General features: G+C 49.1%; 1 protein-coding gene across 1 annotated transcript in view; it reads left to right on the top strand.

Moving 5' to 3' along the window:
* Sdk1 (sidekick cell adhesion molecule 1) overlaps positions 1-13,969 on the top strand; it is a 935,030-nt gene that overhangs the window by 731,223 nt on the left and 189,838 nt on the right. The window contains exons 15-17 of the mRNA XM_038345621.1: positions 4,378-4,525; positions 5,532-5,672; positions 13,061-13,242. Of these exons, the coding sequence (XP_038201549.1) occupies positions 4,378-4,525; positions 5,532-5,672; positions 13,061-13,242 (471 nt within the window). The remainder of the gene's footprint in view (positions 1-4,377; positions 4,526-5,531; positions 5,673-13,060; positions 13,243-13,969) is intronic.

Consider the following 13,969-nt stretch of genomic DNA (forward strand, 5'->3'; position numbering starts at 1 on the left):
TCATGCCCTCCCCCATTAACTGTCTGGATGTGCTACACTATTTACATCTTAACAGTCCTTGGCAAGTTTGCAGCTCTCGCACTTGTCAATAAACAAATCCCTTCCAAGCTACTTCTTCTGGGGAGGGGATACGATCGATCGGGGTGCCTGTGAGATGGGTCGGGCCATGTTGATCAGTTTCACAGTTTGATTTCTCTACCCGCCAGATTCCTTATCTTCTTGCCGGGAGGGGAAAAGATAAATAAAGAATTCTATAGATGTGCCTGGAGCTGCGCAGGGACACTGAGGAAATGAACGGGTCCTTTGTCAAATCAAGCGAGGTAGCAGACCTGAGCCTTAGGTCATGGATGTGTAAGAGCTGTTCGTGCTCTGAAAGAGCAGCATGGCCCATGTACTGCTCAGAAGCTGGGAGGCAGTGCATGGGGCAGCAGCGTCTTAGGGTAGATGTGTGTTGCTGTAGCAGAATCCCTGAGGCTGGCTGATATGTAAGTGGGGAGGTTATGTCACGACTCAGTAGAGAAGCAGAAAGGAAGGAAGACAGGTACATATGAGGCTGCCAAGGAGGGGAGCCAGGAGCACTTAGAAACCAGGCAACTTCTACCACGGAGAAAGCTCACTCCTGTAAGAAAGACATTCATCCTTCTCTTTTGTCTGCTTGTGGTTTTGTCTTGTTTGTTTTGTGCTGAGGATTGAATCCAGGGTCTCACATGTGTAGGCAAGCCCCCAAACCCCACTCTCCCCTTTTAAAGGTACCCATGCCTCCCCCGCAACACTCCCTCCCAACAGCATGCCCTAGCATATTTGAGAAATACCCTGACCAAAGCAACCCAAGGAAGAAAGCGTTTGTTCTGGCTCATAGTTGGAGGGCGCAGTCCATCGTGGCAGGAAAGTCAAGGTGATAGACGCTGGAAGACACTGGTCACGTCACACCCTCAGTTAAGTAACAGAAAGCAGCAAATGCACACTCAGCCCTTTCTCCACGTATGCAGTCAAGGCTCCCAGCTGGGGAATGGTGCCACCCACAGTGGGCCGTTCTTTCTACCTCAGTTATTATAATCAAGATGGCCCAGCTGGCATGCCCAGAGGCCTGTCTCACAGATGATTCTAGATTCTGTCAAGTTGACACTAGCCATCACACCAGGAGACCCAGCCTCAATGTGAGGTTTGATGGGGACACACCAGGATAAAGCCCCAGCAGGCAGCTTCCTGCCTTCAGCCTTCTCTGCCCTTGTCTGGCACTGATGACAACCAGCTGGCACCACATCCTCCCAGTTCTGTCCCTCCCTGCATGGCTAGGCTCACTCATGCTATGGAAGCAGAGTAGCTGCTCCCTTGCAGACAGCTGGAGTCCAGAGCAGGAGAAGGCTGGGTTGGGTCGCCTGAGACTACACCTCCAGGGTTCAGAGGGGAAGTAGGTAGCTCAGCGTGTGATCCCACGATCCCTGTTACTTTCTGTTTGTTTGCTTGATTTCCACGTTCCTAATGGATGTGAGGTGACTTAGGTCTTGCTGGTCTCTCAACTTTACAGAAGTTCATAGGAAACTGAGCAATTCTAAATGGAAGAGTTCACAGCGAATGCCGGTCATCCGGGTCTTCCTGTCTCATGCCAGCCATCTCTGAAAGGAAGCTAGATCTGTAACTGTTAGCCTTGGCAAAGCCAGGTCCAGCTCCATGGTGTCAGGGGCAGTTTGCTGACCTTCCACATTGTTAGAGACTCCTGTGATCGAGTTGGCTGAGAAACTCTGGTCTTTGTGGGCTATATATAGGGACAGAGGCTCAGAGGACTAGCTTTTCCATAGCTAATTAAGGATATGTGTCTTGTGGGTTCCTCTGTGTGTATGCATGCATGTGTGTGTATGGTAGGTACATGTAAGAGTACTGGTGCCCACACATGAGGAGGCCAGAGCAGGATGCCAGCTGTCTTCTCTCACTTTCTACTTCATTGCCTCAGGACAGGGTCTCTCACTGAGCTGAAAATCACTTTTTTGGCCAGACTGGCCAGCAAACTCTCAGGATCTGCCTATCTGCCCCAAGACTGAGGTTTCAGGCACACACAGTCATGACCAGCTGATGTGGGATTCCCTTCTGTAGGCTGTGAATATGTTTTATTACCATTGGTTAATAAAGAAGCTACTTTGGGCCTATGGCAGCACAGAATAGAGCAAGGCGGGAATTCCAAGCAGAGATGGAGGAGAAAAGAAGGCACAGTCTGAGAGATGCCATGTAGCTGCTGAAGGAGAAAGATGCTCACCCTGGAACCTTACCAGTAAACCATGAGCCTCGTGGTAAAATACAAAATAATAGGAATGGCTTAAGATATAAGAGTTAGTTAATAAGAAGCCTGAGTTAATAGGCAAAGCAGTGATTTAATTAACAGAGTTTCTGTGTGATTATTTCGCGTCTGGGCGGTCAGGAAACAAATGAGCAGACCCTGACTACACCCGGCTTCTTCCGTGGGTATCAGGGATTCAAACTCAAGTCCTCTTGCTTGCAGAGCAAGCCCTTTTACCCACTAAGCCCAGTATCGTGCTTCTAAATGAAACGTAGAGGGATCCTTGTCAACAGTTAATTACCCGAACCACCAAAAATCAAAAGCCAGGAATACAGCACAGCCCAGCTGGTGGTGGAAACCATATTCCCAGAAAGCTGTGCTCAGAAGCAGCTTTATCTACAATAATTAAAAAAACAAAAATTCGTCTTTGCAGCCCAACTGGCACCATATGTGAGGCAGCTTGACTTCTGTGTTCAGGAATCCCAGCTAATGAATTCCGATGTGGGGACAGGCATCCCTTTTGTTGCTTTGTGGAGCCTGGGTTCTATTCTGTAGCAATAGGAGGCTACTTCATGGTAACCTGTAAGCAGTTAGAGTGGCAGGCACAATTCCCATGAAGCCCTGGTGCGTGCCATGACCCCCTACAGTCGGCCCTCAGCTTCTGCAGAAGCAGCTGTGATTTTTATGGGTGGTGTTTATGCGCAGCTGGTGCTTGTTGCCCACGGTCAAAGCAGAGCCCAGCTCACTGGACACCCATCTCTCTCTGACCATCTTCAGGGTGGGCGAAAGGGGGTTGCTAGTAGCACCGTCTTAGGTGGATGAGAAGGGTGAGGCCAGGAGAGTCTGCCAGGCACCTAAGTGTTCAGAGTGGGCGTGCGCAGCAGGTGCTCTAAGTCACAGCCAGGTCACCCTTGGCTGGGCTGAGAGGAATATTTAAACTGTTCAGAAATCATGCGACAGTATCACTCCTACCAGAACGTTCCCGAGGCTTCCTTGCAGGCAATTAGCCCCTTCTGCTGTTAGAGATACCCTTCCACACCTGCAGGAAAGCAGCTTCCAAGAGATGCACCATGCTAGCCATGAATTGTGCATGTCTTTCCCCAGCCAGAGCAGCTCGGGGGTGTGGCAGAAACAGGCTGCCACGCTGCAGATGGGTTGCAAAATGCCTAGCCCGTCTGTATTTATCATAGTCGTTTCCTTATTAAACTGTTAACAAATATAGTGCCTATTTATCATTCCCTGATGTGTGGAGCATCCTCTTCCTGGAGACAAATCCTTGAGCTGCCTGACTGAACGCTGACAGACAACTTTCCCCACTTCATTTTGAGCCCAGGAATAAGGATTTTCTTCTTTCCCTTGAAGCGCCATATGCAGGCTGAAGAAGAAGAAAAGTTAATATTTTGACTGAAAGCGGGGGAGGGGGGAGATGGCTCAGTCAATAAAGTGTAGAGAGCCCGAATATAATTCCCTAGAATCTATCTAAAAACATCTGGTGTGATGGTGCCGGCTTGTGATCCCAATGCTGCAGAGGCAGAGACAGGAGGCTCCCTGGAGCTTGAGCTTGTTGGCCAGCCAATCTTGTTGGATCTGTGAGTTCCACACTAGTGAAGGATCCTATCTCAGAAACGAATGATCCCCAAGATTGGCCCCTGGCCTCTACATGCATAATACAACCTCAGTTGTATACACAGTAACACATATACAAAAAGGAAAGGAAAGGAAGGAAGGAAGGAAGGAGGGAGGGAAGGAAGGAAGGAAGGAAGGAAGGAAGGAAGGAATAAAGACAAACAGAAAGAAAAAGAAAGGAGGGAGGGAGAAAGGGACACACTCAAGCCACACATACCTCCTTGCTGAGTGCAGATGGAAGTGTGGGATGGCCATAGGACTAACAGGATTCTACCCTTGGTTTGGGGTGAGGCTCCTGAACTTCATGCCAGTGCATCAGTTGCTAGCCACACAGCTGAGAGCCCTGGTTTGCCCATTCATATAGTGAGCTAGCCACCACCTCTCCTAGCACTGGTCTGGGAGAGCAAACAAGACTGTGCTTGTCCTCGTCCCATGACGGCGTATGCTCATGAGTGTCTCTGCTCTGCTCGTTCTTGTAGACTCTCCATGGAAAGTGCATCTGTCAAATGTTGACCCGGAGATGACAGCCGTCACTGTGAGTGGCTTGACTCCAGCCCGAACCTATCAGTTCAGGGTGTGCGCTGTGAACCAGGTGGGCAAGGGCCAGTACAGCACGGAGACCAGCAGGTGAGTGAGCCTGACCTCCACCTGGAGCCTAGGATGGTGTGGATCCCAACAGTAGATACAGAGATGAATGACCAGCCTCACGGTTCTGGCAGAAACCTGAGCAGCGTGGACACTGGCACATTCTGAGCTAGCTGTGCTTCCCCTAACTGCTTGGAGGCAGCTGTCATAGACCCTTCTGTGGTGTTCTGTGCATTCACGGGTTCCTCCTGACAGCACTGTCTTCTTTGAGGGGTGGAGTCTTATGTAGTCCAGGCTGGCCTAGAATTCACTATGTAGCCGAGGACGATCCTCCTCCCTCTACCAACAGAGTGCTGAGATTACAGACATGCAACCATACCCAAATTATTCAATGTAGGGGTTGGAACCCAGGGCCTCATGGATGTCCTAGTGTCGTTTCTGTGGCTGTGATAAAAGTGCTTAGGGGAGGAAGGGTTTGTTTCAGCTGGCAGTTCCAGGTTAGAGCCCATCATAGTGGAGAAGTGGAGACAGGTACTCGAGCAGGTAGTTGTGTCACACCCACAGTCAGGAGCAGAAGGAAACTGACAGACGCATACTTGTTTGCTCGTGCTCGGCAGGATTTCTCCACTTTTATTCAAACCAGGATCTCCTGCATAGGGAATGATACTGCCCACAGTGGGCTGGGTCTTCCCATGTCCGTCAGCTTGATTAAGATGGTCCCCCACAGACATACCCGTAGACCAACCTAAGATAGATAATTTCTCATTTAGACTGTCTTCCCAGGTGTTTCCAGGTTTTTTTTTTTTAAGTTAACAGTTAGAGCTAAACAGGACACTAGATGAACACTCTATGAACCGCACCTCCGCCATTGCCTCCTGGCTGAGTTGCTAGCATGCTGACTGCCATAACTCTTGCACACACAGCCCCAGTGAGTTGCACACACAACTGCATGCTTTGGGCTGGTTTTCTCCTCAACAAGGCTCTGGGCCGGGGACCTTGTTGCTGACCCTTACCTCTCTCTCTCTCTAATACATTTTTTTACCTTTAGGTTGATGTTACCGGAAGAACCACCAAGTGCTCCCCCAAAAAACATTGTAGCCAGTGGGAGAACCAACCAGTCCATCATGGTGCAGTGGCAGCCACCTCCGGAAACAGAACACAACGGGGTGCTCCGGGGCTACATCCTCAGGCAAGTATCTGGAACAAACCGCCAGGCTGCCCCATTAACTGTTAGCAGCAGCCGATAAGAACTTTGGGGTGCAGGTCAAGTGACAGACTCTAGGTAGGGTTGCCTACTGCAGCAAAGCAGAGCTCACAGCCGATGGGCACCCTTGTGGGGGCCTCCTGGGTGTGTGGAGACCGTGCAGACGAGTGTGTCAGCGTTTGCACTGAGTCGAAGAATGGAGGAGGGCACTACGGAAAAGAGAGCAGATGCATTCTTCACGGTGACCCTTCCTCTACGGATGCACACTTTCATAAGAACGATCACTTAACTGAATTAATCTGAGGTAGCGTTTAACCAACAGTTGCTGTGCTAGTTTGTTCCATTTTTGCCAGATCGTCTGGCATAGCAAAGGGAAAACGTTGGTTGTGTGTATATGTGTGTGGGTATGTGTACCTAAGTGCACCCAAGGAGGTCAGAAGAGAGTGCTGCATGCCCTAGAGCGGTGGCTCTCAACCTTCCTAGTGCCTTGACCCCCTGTCTACTACGGCTTCTCATGTTACCGTAATCCCCACCATAAAAGAATTGTTATTTCCACTTCATCACTGTAATTTTGCTACTGTTATGAATCGCAATGTGAATATCTGTGTTTTCTTATGGTCTTAGACAACCCCTATGAAAGGGCCATTTGACCCCCTAAAGGGATCATGACCCACAGGTTGAGAAATACTGCCCTAAAACTTGAGTTACAGGCCGTTGTGAGCTGGGAACTGAACTCAGGTCCACAGTAGGAGCTCTTAACTGTAAAACTATCTCTCCAGAGTCCCAAAGAAATTTATGTACACATATGTATATATGCATGTATGCTTACAACTTGGCAATGTTTAAGTATTGGGAATGAAAGCAATGTATTTTTGGTATTAGAGCAGGATGAAGGTACATGTGTGCCTACCAGATGTCGCCAAAAAGTGTGCAGGTTGCTAGCCCAGCCTAACCTGGGATGGGGGGGTTTTCAAGTGTATTGAAACCACATCTGAGCAAAGCACCTCCTTTGCCCAAGCTACCGCTAATGTCAAAATGACCAAAATGGCACCAAATGTCATCCCTGTGGAGCTTTTTGTTGAGACAAATTAAAAGAGAAAAGATTGATTTGAATTAAAGGGCTTCTTCTTCTTCTTCTTCTTCTTCTTCTTCTTCTTCTTCTTCTTCTTCTTCTTCTTCTTGTTCTGTTTTTTGAGACAGGGTTTTTCTGTGTAGCCTTGGTTGTCCTGTAACTCACTCTGTTTACCAGGCTGCAGGCTGGCCTCGAACTCACAGAGTCTGCCTGCCTCTTCCTCCAGAGTGCTGGAAGTAAAGGTATGTGCCACTATCACCCTGCAATCGTATCAGCTTTACTGAAGCAGGAATGCATTCATTATTCTCCAAATACCTCCCTGTCACACATTGGGCTGGGGTTCGTGATTGCTTGCTTAAGAAAGGTCTTTCTAGAAAGAAAACTGTGAAAGTATTGGCTTTCTCTCCCCCACCTTGCTTGTTCTTCCTTCCTTCCTTCCTTCCTTCCTTCCTTCCTTCCTTCCTTCCTTCCTTCTTTCCTTCCTTTCTTTCTTTCCTTTTGATTTGTTTTTGCTTTCTTGTTTGAGACAGGTCTTATGTAGGCCATGCTGGCCTAGAACTTGCTAATGTGGCTGAGGACATTCTTGAACACCGTATCCTCCTGCCTTCAGCTCCCAAGTGTTGACCTTACAGGAGAAATCCACCACCATAAAGGACCCTTTCCCAGGGGTCACCAAGGCCGTCAGAAAGCACAGATATTTACATTATGAGAGATGTGGATTTTTTCCTGACGACTCTGACAAGCTCTCCCCCGTCCCCCCGCCAAGCCTCTTTCTTTCTTCCCTTTATGTATCATTTGTAGTTTCACGCCATTTCTTTATTTAGTGTATGGAGTTTCATCAGACGACATTCTGCCCTCCCACGCTGTGGGGCCCAGAGATTAAACCCAGATCACGCTGGCCTTGCAGCAAGCACCTTTACCTAACGCCAGCTCTCTAGCCCTATTGTATGTCTTTTTGCTGTGTCAAGGTCTCATGTAGCCTGATTGGCCTCTAGCTCACAATGTAGCCAGGGAGGCTCTCGACTTCCCCATCTCTTATCTCACCTCCCAAGTGCTGGAATGTCAGCTTGAGAATGGTGGTTCTTTAGCTCCATCTGCTTCGCCTGTAAAGGACCTGTGACTGTAGTCACCTCACTTCAGCTAACCGTGGAGTGAGATGGGAGTTCGGGCTTCTGCGTGCACCGAGAGAACCTTAGGAGATGGTGGTTGCTGGAGAGAAGGCTCCTTTGTGGAAAGCCCTTGCTCAGAGGGAGCCAGAGCTGCAGGACACAGCCAGTTCCCTGCTGTTCTTCAGGCTCCCTGCAGCCCACGATTCTCCTCTAACCTGAGCTCAGCCTTGTCTGTCTAACGGGGCTTAAAGGGCCAAAAGGAAGTCAGTGCCCATGCTCCCCATATCTCTGCCCCCAGCTGTCATCCTCCATTTACAAAAGGTCAGAGGGAGACAGTCATGTCATCCAGCAGCAGTGGCCCTGGGCTCTGTTCCAGTTGGTGGCAGTTGCCAGTAGCCTGACCTTCCTACCCATCCTTCTGCTGCCTCACACTAAGGTTTTCTGAGCCTCAAGGCTGTGCTTTCCTTCCGACTTTAGCCATCCCCCGTGTCCACACCCGTCAACTAATGAAAATAATTAGCTTGCCCTGCTCACAACCAGCGCCTTTCTCTGAAGAAGGAGGGTCCCCAAGGCAGAGCCTGTCAAGTAAGGGCGGTGATGTTTGTCCCCCTGAACACGCTTGGGGCACAGAGCCTAATAATAAAACTGTCTAATGTTATGAGGTCACATGGCAGACTGCACATCTCTCTACTTTTTGGGATTACTGTCCTTAAAAGATTCTTGGTGACAGTGCTATTAGATTGGAGTAGGGAAGGGGGCATCTGTAACATTGAGAGCTTAAGTCAAAGGAAGCCCTAAAAAAATGAGGGCACACCACCCCAGGCTTTGAATTTCAAAGTGGGTGGAAATTAAAGACCCGTACCAAGAAGCATTCGCCTGCAAATGCTTCTGAGAAAGGCTCCAGCTTTCAGTTCGCAGTTTGCTTTCGGAGCGAGAACCCTCCAGGGCACAGGCTCTGTGTCGGATCCAACCCACAATGCATGGGAGCAAATAGAAGATCAATCACCTTGGTGGCTCACACCGTAAGAAGTAGTTAGGATGCTCGCACAGTGATAAAATATTTATAATAATGGGCAGCATGTTTCTCCGAGAGGCACTCAGGGTTATGTCCTTTAAAAAAAATGCTCCTGTTTATTTCTGTTTATTTCTGGATAAAAATTCATCCGTTCTGACTGAGCCCATCTCCAGGGTAACAGATCCTCCCAGAAAGGAGGAAGGAGGATGCTCCGAGGAGTCCTCCTTCCTCTTGACCTTCTCAGACATCCAGCATACGTCCCCAGGACCCCTAGAGCCCAGGCCAGAGTGGACCTCCTTGCCCGTTCTATTTTCAAAGTGAATCCTACTCTTCCCTGATGAAGTGGCTGAGGAGAATGTATAGTTGGGACAGGCTTTATGTCCTAAACAAGGACCTCAGCCTGTGTCCCCCACCATGTCCCCCCAATGCTAATCTCATAACCTTTCCTTGGAAAGTGGGTTGGGTAATGAAGGGCTCCCAGGAGCCAGATCTTCCCAGGGGTGACTTTGCAGTGTCTCCCAGAAAGCTGTGAAGAAATATCTACCCGGGGCCTGGGAGGTGGCTCAGTGGGTAAGAGGCTGGCTCTGCAAGCACTGAGGGTCTAAGTGTGAGTCCTTAGCACCCACACAAAAAGCTGGGCCTGGTGCCACATGTCAGTCATCCCAGGGCTGGGGCTGGGAGTCAGACAAGACAGGGGGATCTCTGAAGCTCATTTACCAGCCAGCTAGTCAAATGGATGAGCTCCAGGTTCCATGAGAGACCCCTGTGAAGCAGAGAGGAAAGCTAGTGTTGATGTCTGGCCTCCACATACATTCACACATAGGTGCGCATACACCCACATGCACACAGGCACACACACATATGAACACATATAGACCATACACGCACAAATAACAACAATAATAATTAAACATTTACTTATGCTTATCTTAAAGGAGGGATGATATTTAGACAGAGTCATATAGGGAACTACCATGGTGGATAACCCCAAGGCGTGGGTGAAGCAAGGTGTCCTGTGGAGATGCATATTCATGGTGCTCTCTGGGTTACACGTCTCCTAGGGCTCATTACAGTGAGCTTTAACGATTTCAAGCTTAAGTGAAACCTCAGTTTCAAGTAAAGCCCTTCCTCTCATTCCTGCAATCCAAGGCAGATTGCTCCGGTTCACTGTTCCAGATTAGGAGAGGGGGATTGCTGATGCAGGAACACTCAGGGCTGCAAGCAGGTTGACTCCAAGTAAGCCCGGTTGTGTGTGGTTGTTCCCTGCTTTGTTTAGTTGGTTGGTTTTGAGGCAGATGCTCATGTAGCCCAAGCTAGCCTCAAACTCGCTACGTACCAAGGAGGGTCTTGATCTTCTGTTCTTCCTGCCACCAACTTCCAGGTGCCAGGATTACAAACGGGCACTACCATATGCAGTTTACCAGGTGCTGGGGCGGGGTGGGGGGGAAACCAGGGCCTCCTGCTTGCCAGCAACACTTCTGTCAGCTGGGCCACATCCTCCCTCTGCTTATTGATTTAACAGCCTTGTCTGAGGATGTATGTCTAGGCACTCAGAACTTTATCTGCTGATTGTTCTAGACTCTGTCGGCAGGAAACACAAACTAGATCCCAGGGTGAGGATTGTCTGTCTTTCCCTCACATCCCCTTCCCTCCCCCTGTGTTTCTAGTCTCATTCTGAGGTGTTTATCTTGGCTTATGGTTCCCAAGGGCTCCTTCGAAGAGTGGAAGGGCCTACAGGAGGGCAGTGCTGATCTACAGAGGCCATGAGGCAGAAAGACTATGGAAGGAGCCATGCACAAAGTGTACACCTCAAAGGTTCCGTCATAGCGACCCACCTTCTCCAGCAGGCCCCACCTTGTTCCCACCAACTCCTGAGCCAATTATGAATCTGCTGATTAGATGAAACTCCGCCCACTCCGACCCACCAGGTGGGAGTCAAGATTTCAACACAAGCCTTTGTCTCCCTGAAAGCACAGCTCCACCTTGAATAGCAGAAATAAAAGAGCTTGTTTCTGGAACCAACTGTAAGTGACCGTGGCCCAACACAGATTCGGGTCCCCTCAAATTCTGCATTCCGACACAATGATAGTTCCTTGAAGTTTTATAGTCAAAGAACAAAGGAAGTCCTAAATGAAGGCTCTGTCGACCTCGGATGCTGGCTAACAGCGCTCCCAGCCTTTTGGTTGGGGGAAGCCAGTGGTCTGTTACATTGATTCATTTCAGGTTTTGCCTGTTAATCCCAAGGATGTTAGTTCAGACACAGAGGCAGGCAAGGAATGGCTGTCAAGGGGCTAAAGACAGCCCAGGAGTAATTTTAATTAGACATTGGACCTGCAACTCCCCAACCTCACACACTGAAGTTCTCATCCTTCAGCCCTCCTTGCAGGGCTCAGCCAAAAGCGCAGCTCTTTCCCGGAGCTTCCGTTCAGGACTGTTTGGGAGGACTCTTCCCACCAAGACCTGGTGCAGAGAAAGCTTTGACCTTCATGCCTTCAAGGCTTCCTGCCCTTCCTCATTTCTGTTTCCTTCCAAATGGACCTTACCAAGCACAAATGGTTCCTTAGACAGGAAGAATGAGCTCAGGAAGTCCTGGATTGAAGAAGAAACTTCTCTGGCCTCTCTCTACTTCCTCATTTGCATATCTCTTAAAGAAGTTGTGGTTTACGAGCTCTAGTTTTCCCAGCCTTGGCAACCCTGTTGGTCTGGGTGTTCCTGTCCTGTCCTGGGTGTGTCCCTTCCCTCTGCTCTCAGTAGGGTAGCAGCTGGGAAGACCCCATGACTGGACCAGTCACTGTGAGAAGTTAGTGGGTCTGCAGCTGCCTCTCTGTTTGAGGACTTCATGCCAGTCATTTCCTCTCTCTGGGTATCACACAAAGCCGCATTTCACGGAGGCAAGAACAACTGGGCAATAAATTGGACGCTTCGAGAAGCCGCAGGATGACTGTACGTGTCTCATTTTACCCAGGGGAACTGATCCAGAAAAGCTCTGTGAATTAACTGTGCTACTTCAGTACATTAACTTCTATAAACGGAATCATGGAAAAACATTTGCTAATCAAAATAATGCAGGAAAAGGCCTTCCACAGTACAAAAGCCGTTCCCTAATTCATGCCTTTTTTTTTTTTTTTAGAGATGGTTTGTGTAAGCCATCTTGTTAATAAGACCAACTTTAAATTTCTGCTTCAGGGTGCTGAAGGACATGTTGCCCAAGAACTCACAAAGGTCCCCCCAAAAAGCAATTGGTCATACTTAGCCATGGACTAGCCCTTTAGAAGTTTTAGCATGTTTTCAAAGCTACTTACTCTAGATCTGGGATATCTCTGGACCAATAGATTATTCTTAAATGGAAACAGGACAGGGTACTAGGACAGAAGGCAGGAGACCACAGTCCACTGGCTTCCTGTTTTCTCCTGGCAATGTAGCTACAAGATCAACCTTTCTCTCCATCCGTGACAGTGATCAGGTTCAAAACCTTGACTCTGAGTCATTGTGCACACTCGGCAGTTTACCCCTGAAATGCAGAACTTTTCGAATGTGATGATACATGTCTGTGTAATTCAGGAAGCTGAAGCAGGAGTATCATGGGTCCCAGGCAAGCCTTGGCTGCATAGCAAGACCCTGTCTCAATAGGAAGGAAGGAGAGAGGGAGGAAGAGAGCATCATTTGGGTTCCACCAGCCTCCAGGATCTCCATAGCCTCTTTCCAGCAGCTGGGGCAGTCTAAGTCTCAGCTGACAGTGCAAGTCTCTTGTTTGGGGAGCATTTCTATCACATTTTCTCACAAGGGAAACTGAGTCTGGGTGGAGTGATGCACACTTGCAATCCCAGCACTTGAGAGACTGAGGCATGAGGATTACTGCATGTCAGAGGCCAGCTGGGCTACCAGGTAAGTTTTAGGACAGCTAGGCTACAGTGGCAAGACTTTACCTCGAAGAAGCAGCAACAAAGCCAATAGAATTTCCCCATGATATGGAGTTGAAAGCCTGTTCCACTTCACCTGGAGTTTACAGTCACCGTGAGATTAGAGTATAGCATGTATGAAGCCATTGACCAAAATATGCTGTGGTCAGGTCTAGCTCAAAGGCTCGTCCATGCCTGCTGACCTCTGCCATCCTCTCGAGGCCATCACAGTCCACCGTGGGTGGTGTCCCAGCCCTCATGCTTCCTCTCTGCCACAGGTACCGCCTGGCTGGCCTGCCCGGGGAGCATCAGCAGAGGAACATTAGCAGCCCGGAGGTGAATTACTGCCTGGTCACTGACCTCATCATCTGGACCCAGTACGAGATCCAGGTGGCTGCCTACAACGGTGCAGGCCTGGGAGTCTTCAGCAGGGCAGTGACTGAGTACACCTTACAAGGAGGTGAGTTGCCAGGGGGTTGGGGACCTCTTTGGGAAACTGGGGGTTGGAGTCAGTCCGGTCTGTTTGGAATATGCAACTCTCTAGGGGATATCAATAAAACACAGGCCTTACCTCAAAATGGATAAGGGCTTTATTCTGGAGTCAAATACTAGTGACCATAGACAGAGAATACAGCCTCAAGTTGTCCCCAAAGATAGGCTCCGCCGTAGAAATGAGATCTTGTTAGTCACAGAACAGAGTAAGTCACAATTCAAGACACTTTTCAAATACCTTGGCAGAGAGCTCACAGCAAAGCCGGAATGTCACTGCTCCGGGCCTCAGATGCTCTCTGATGCCATGCTCAGACTGAACTGTTGGGAGCTACAGGTCTTTTTTGTATATAGCAAAAGGATTTCTTTACCTGGCCTTCTTAAAGATGCTAGGTCACCCCATGGAGCTGGACCAGAAATGCTGATGTTGAGGGCTAGAGAGAGGCCAAGATGATCTGGCTTTGGACCTGTAGCCTTCTAATCAGCCAGGTAGCCTTGTGGACAGTTTAAATGGGAGATGTGTTTTATTTCTCCGGGTGCTTGAGTTCCCAAGAGCTTTACGGAAAAATCTAACCCATAAGTGAGTCAATGGGATCTCACTCCTTGCCTATTCCTGAACCTCCTCGTCACTGCTGAGGAGATACTTAGTGTCTTAGCATTCTGTTCCTCTGGGAGCTGGGAGCAGAAGAGTCTAGGTA

The sequence above is a fragment of the Arvicola amphibius genome, chromosome 10, assembly GCF_903992535.2.
Source record: "Arvicola amphibius chromosome 10, mArvAmp1.2, whole genome shotgun sequence".
Lineage (NCBI taxonomy): Eukaryota > Metazoa > Chordata > Mammalia > Rodentia > Cricetidae > Arvicola > Arvicola amphibius.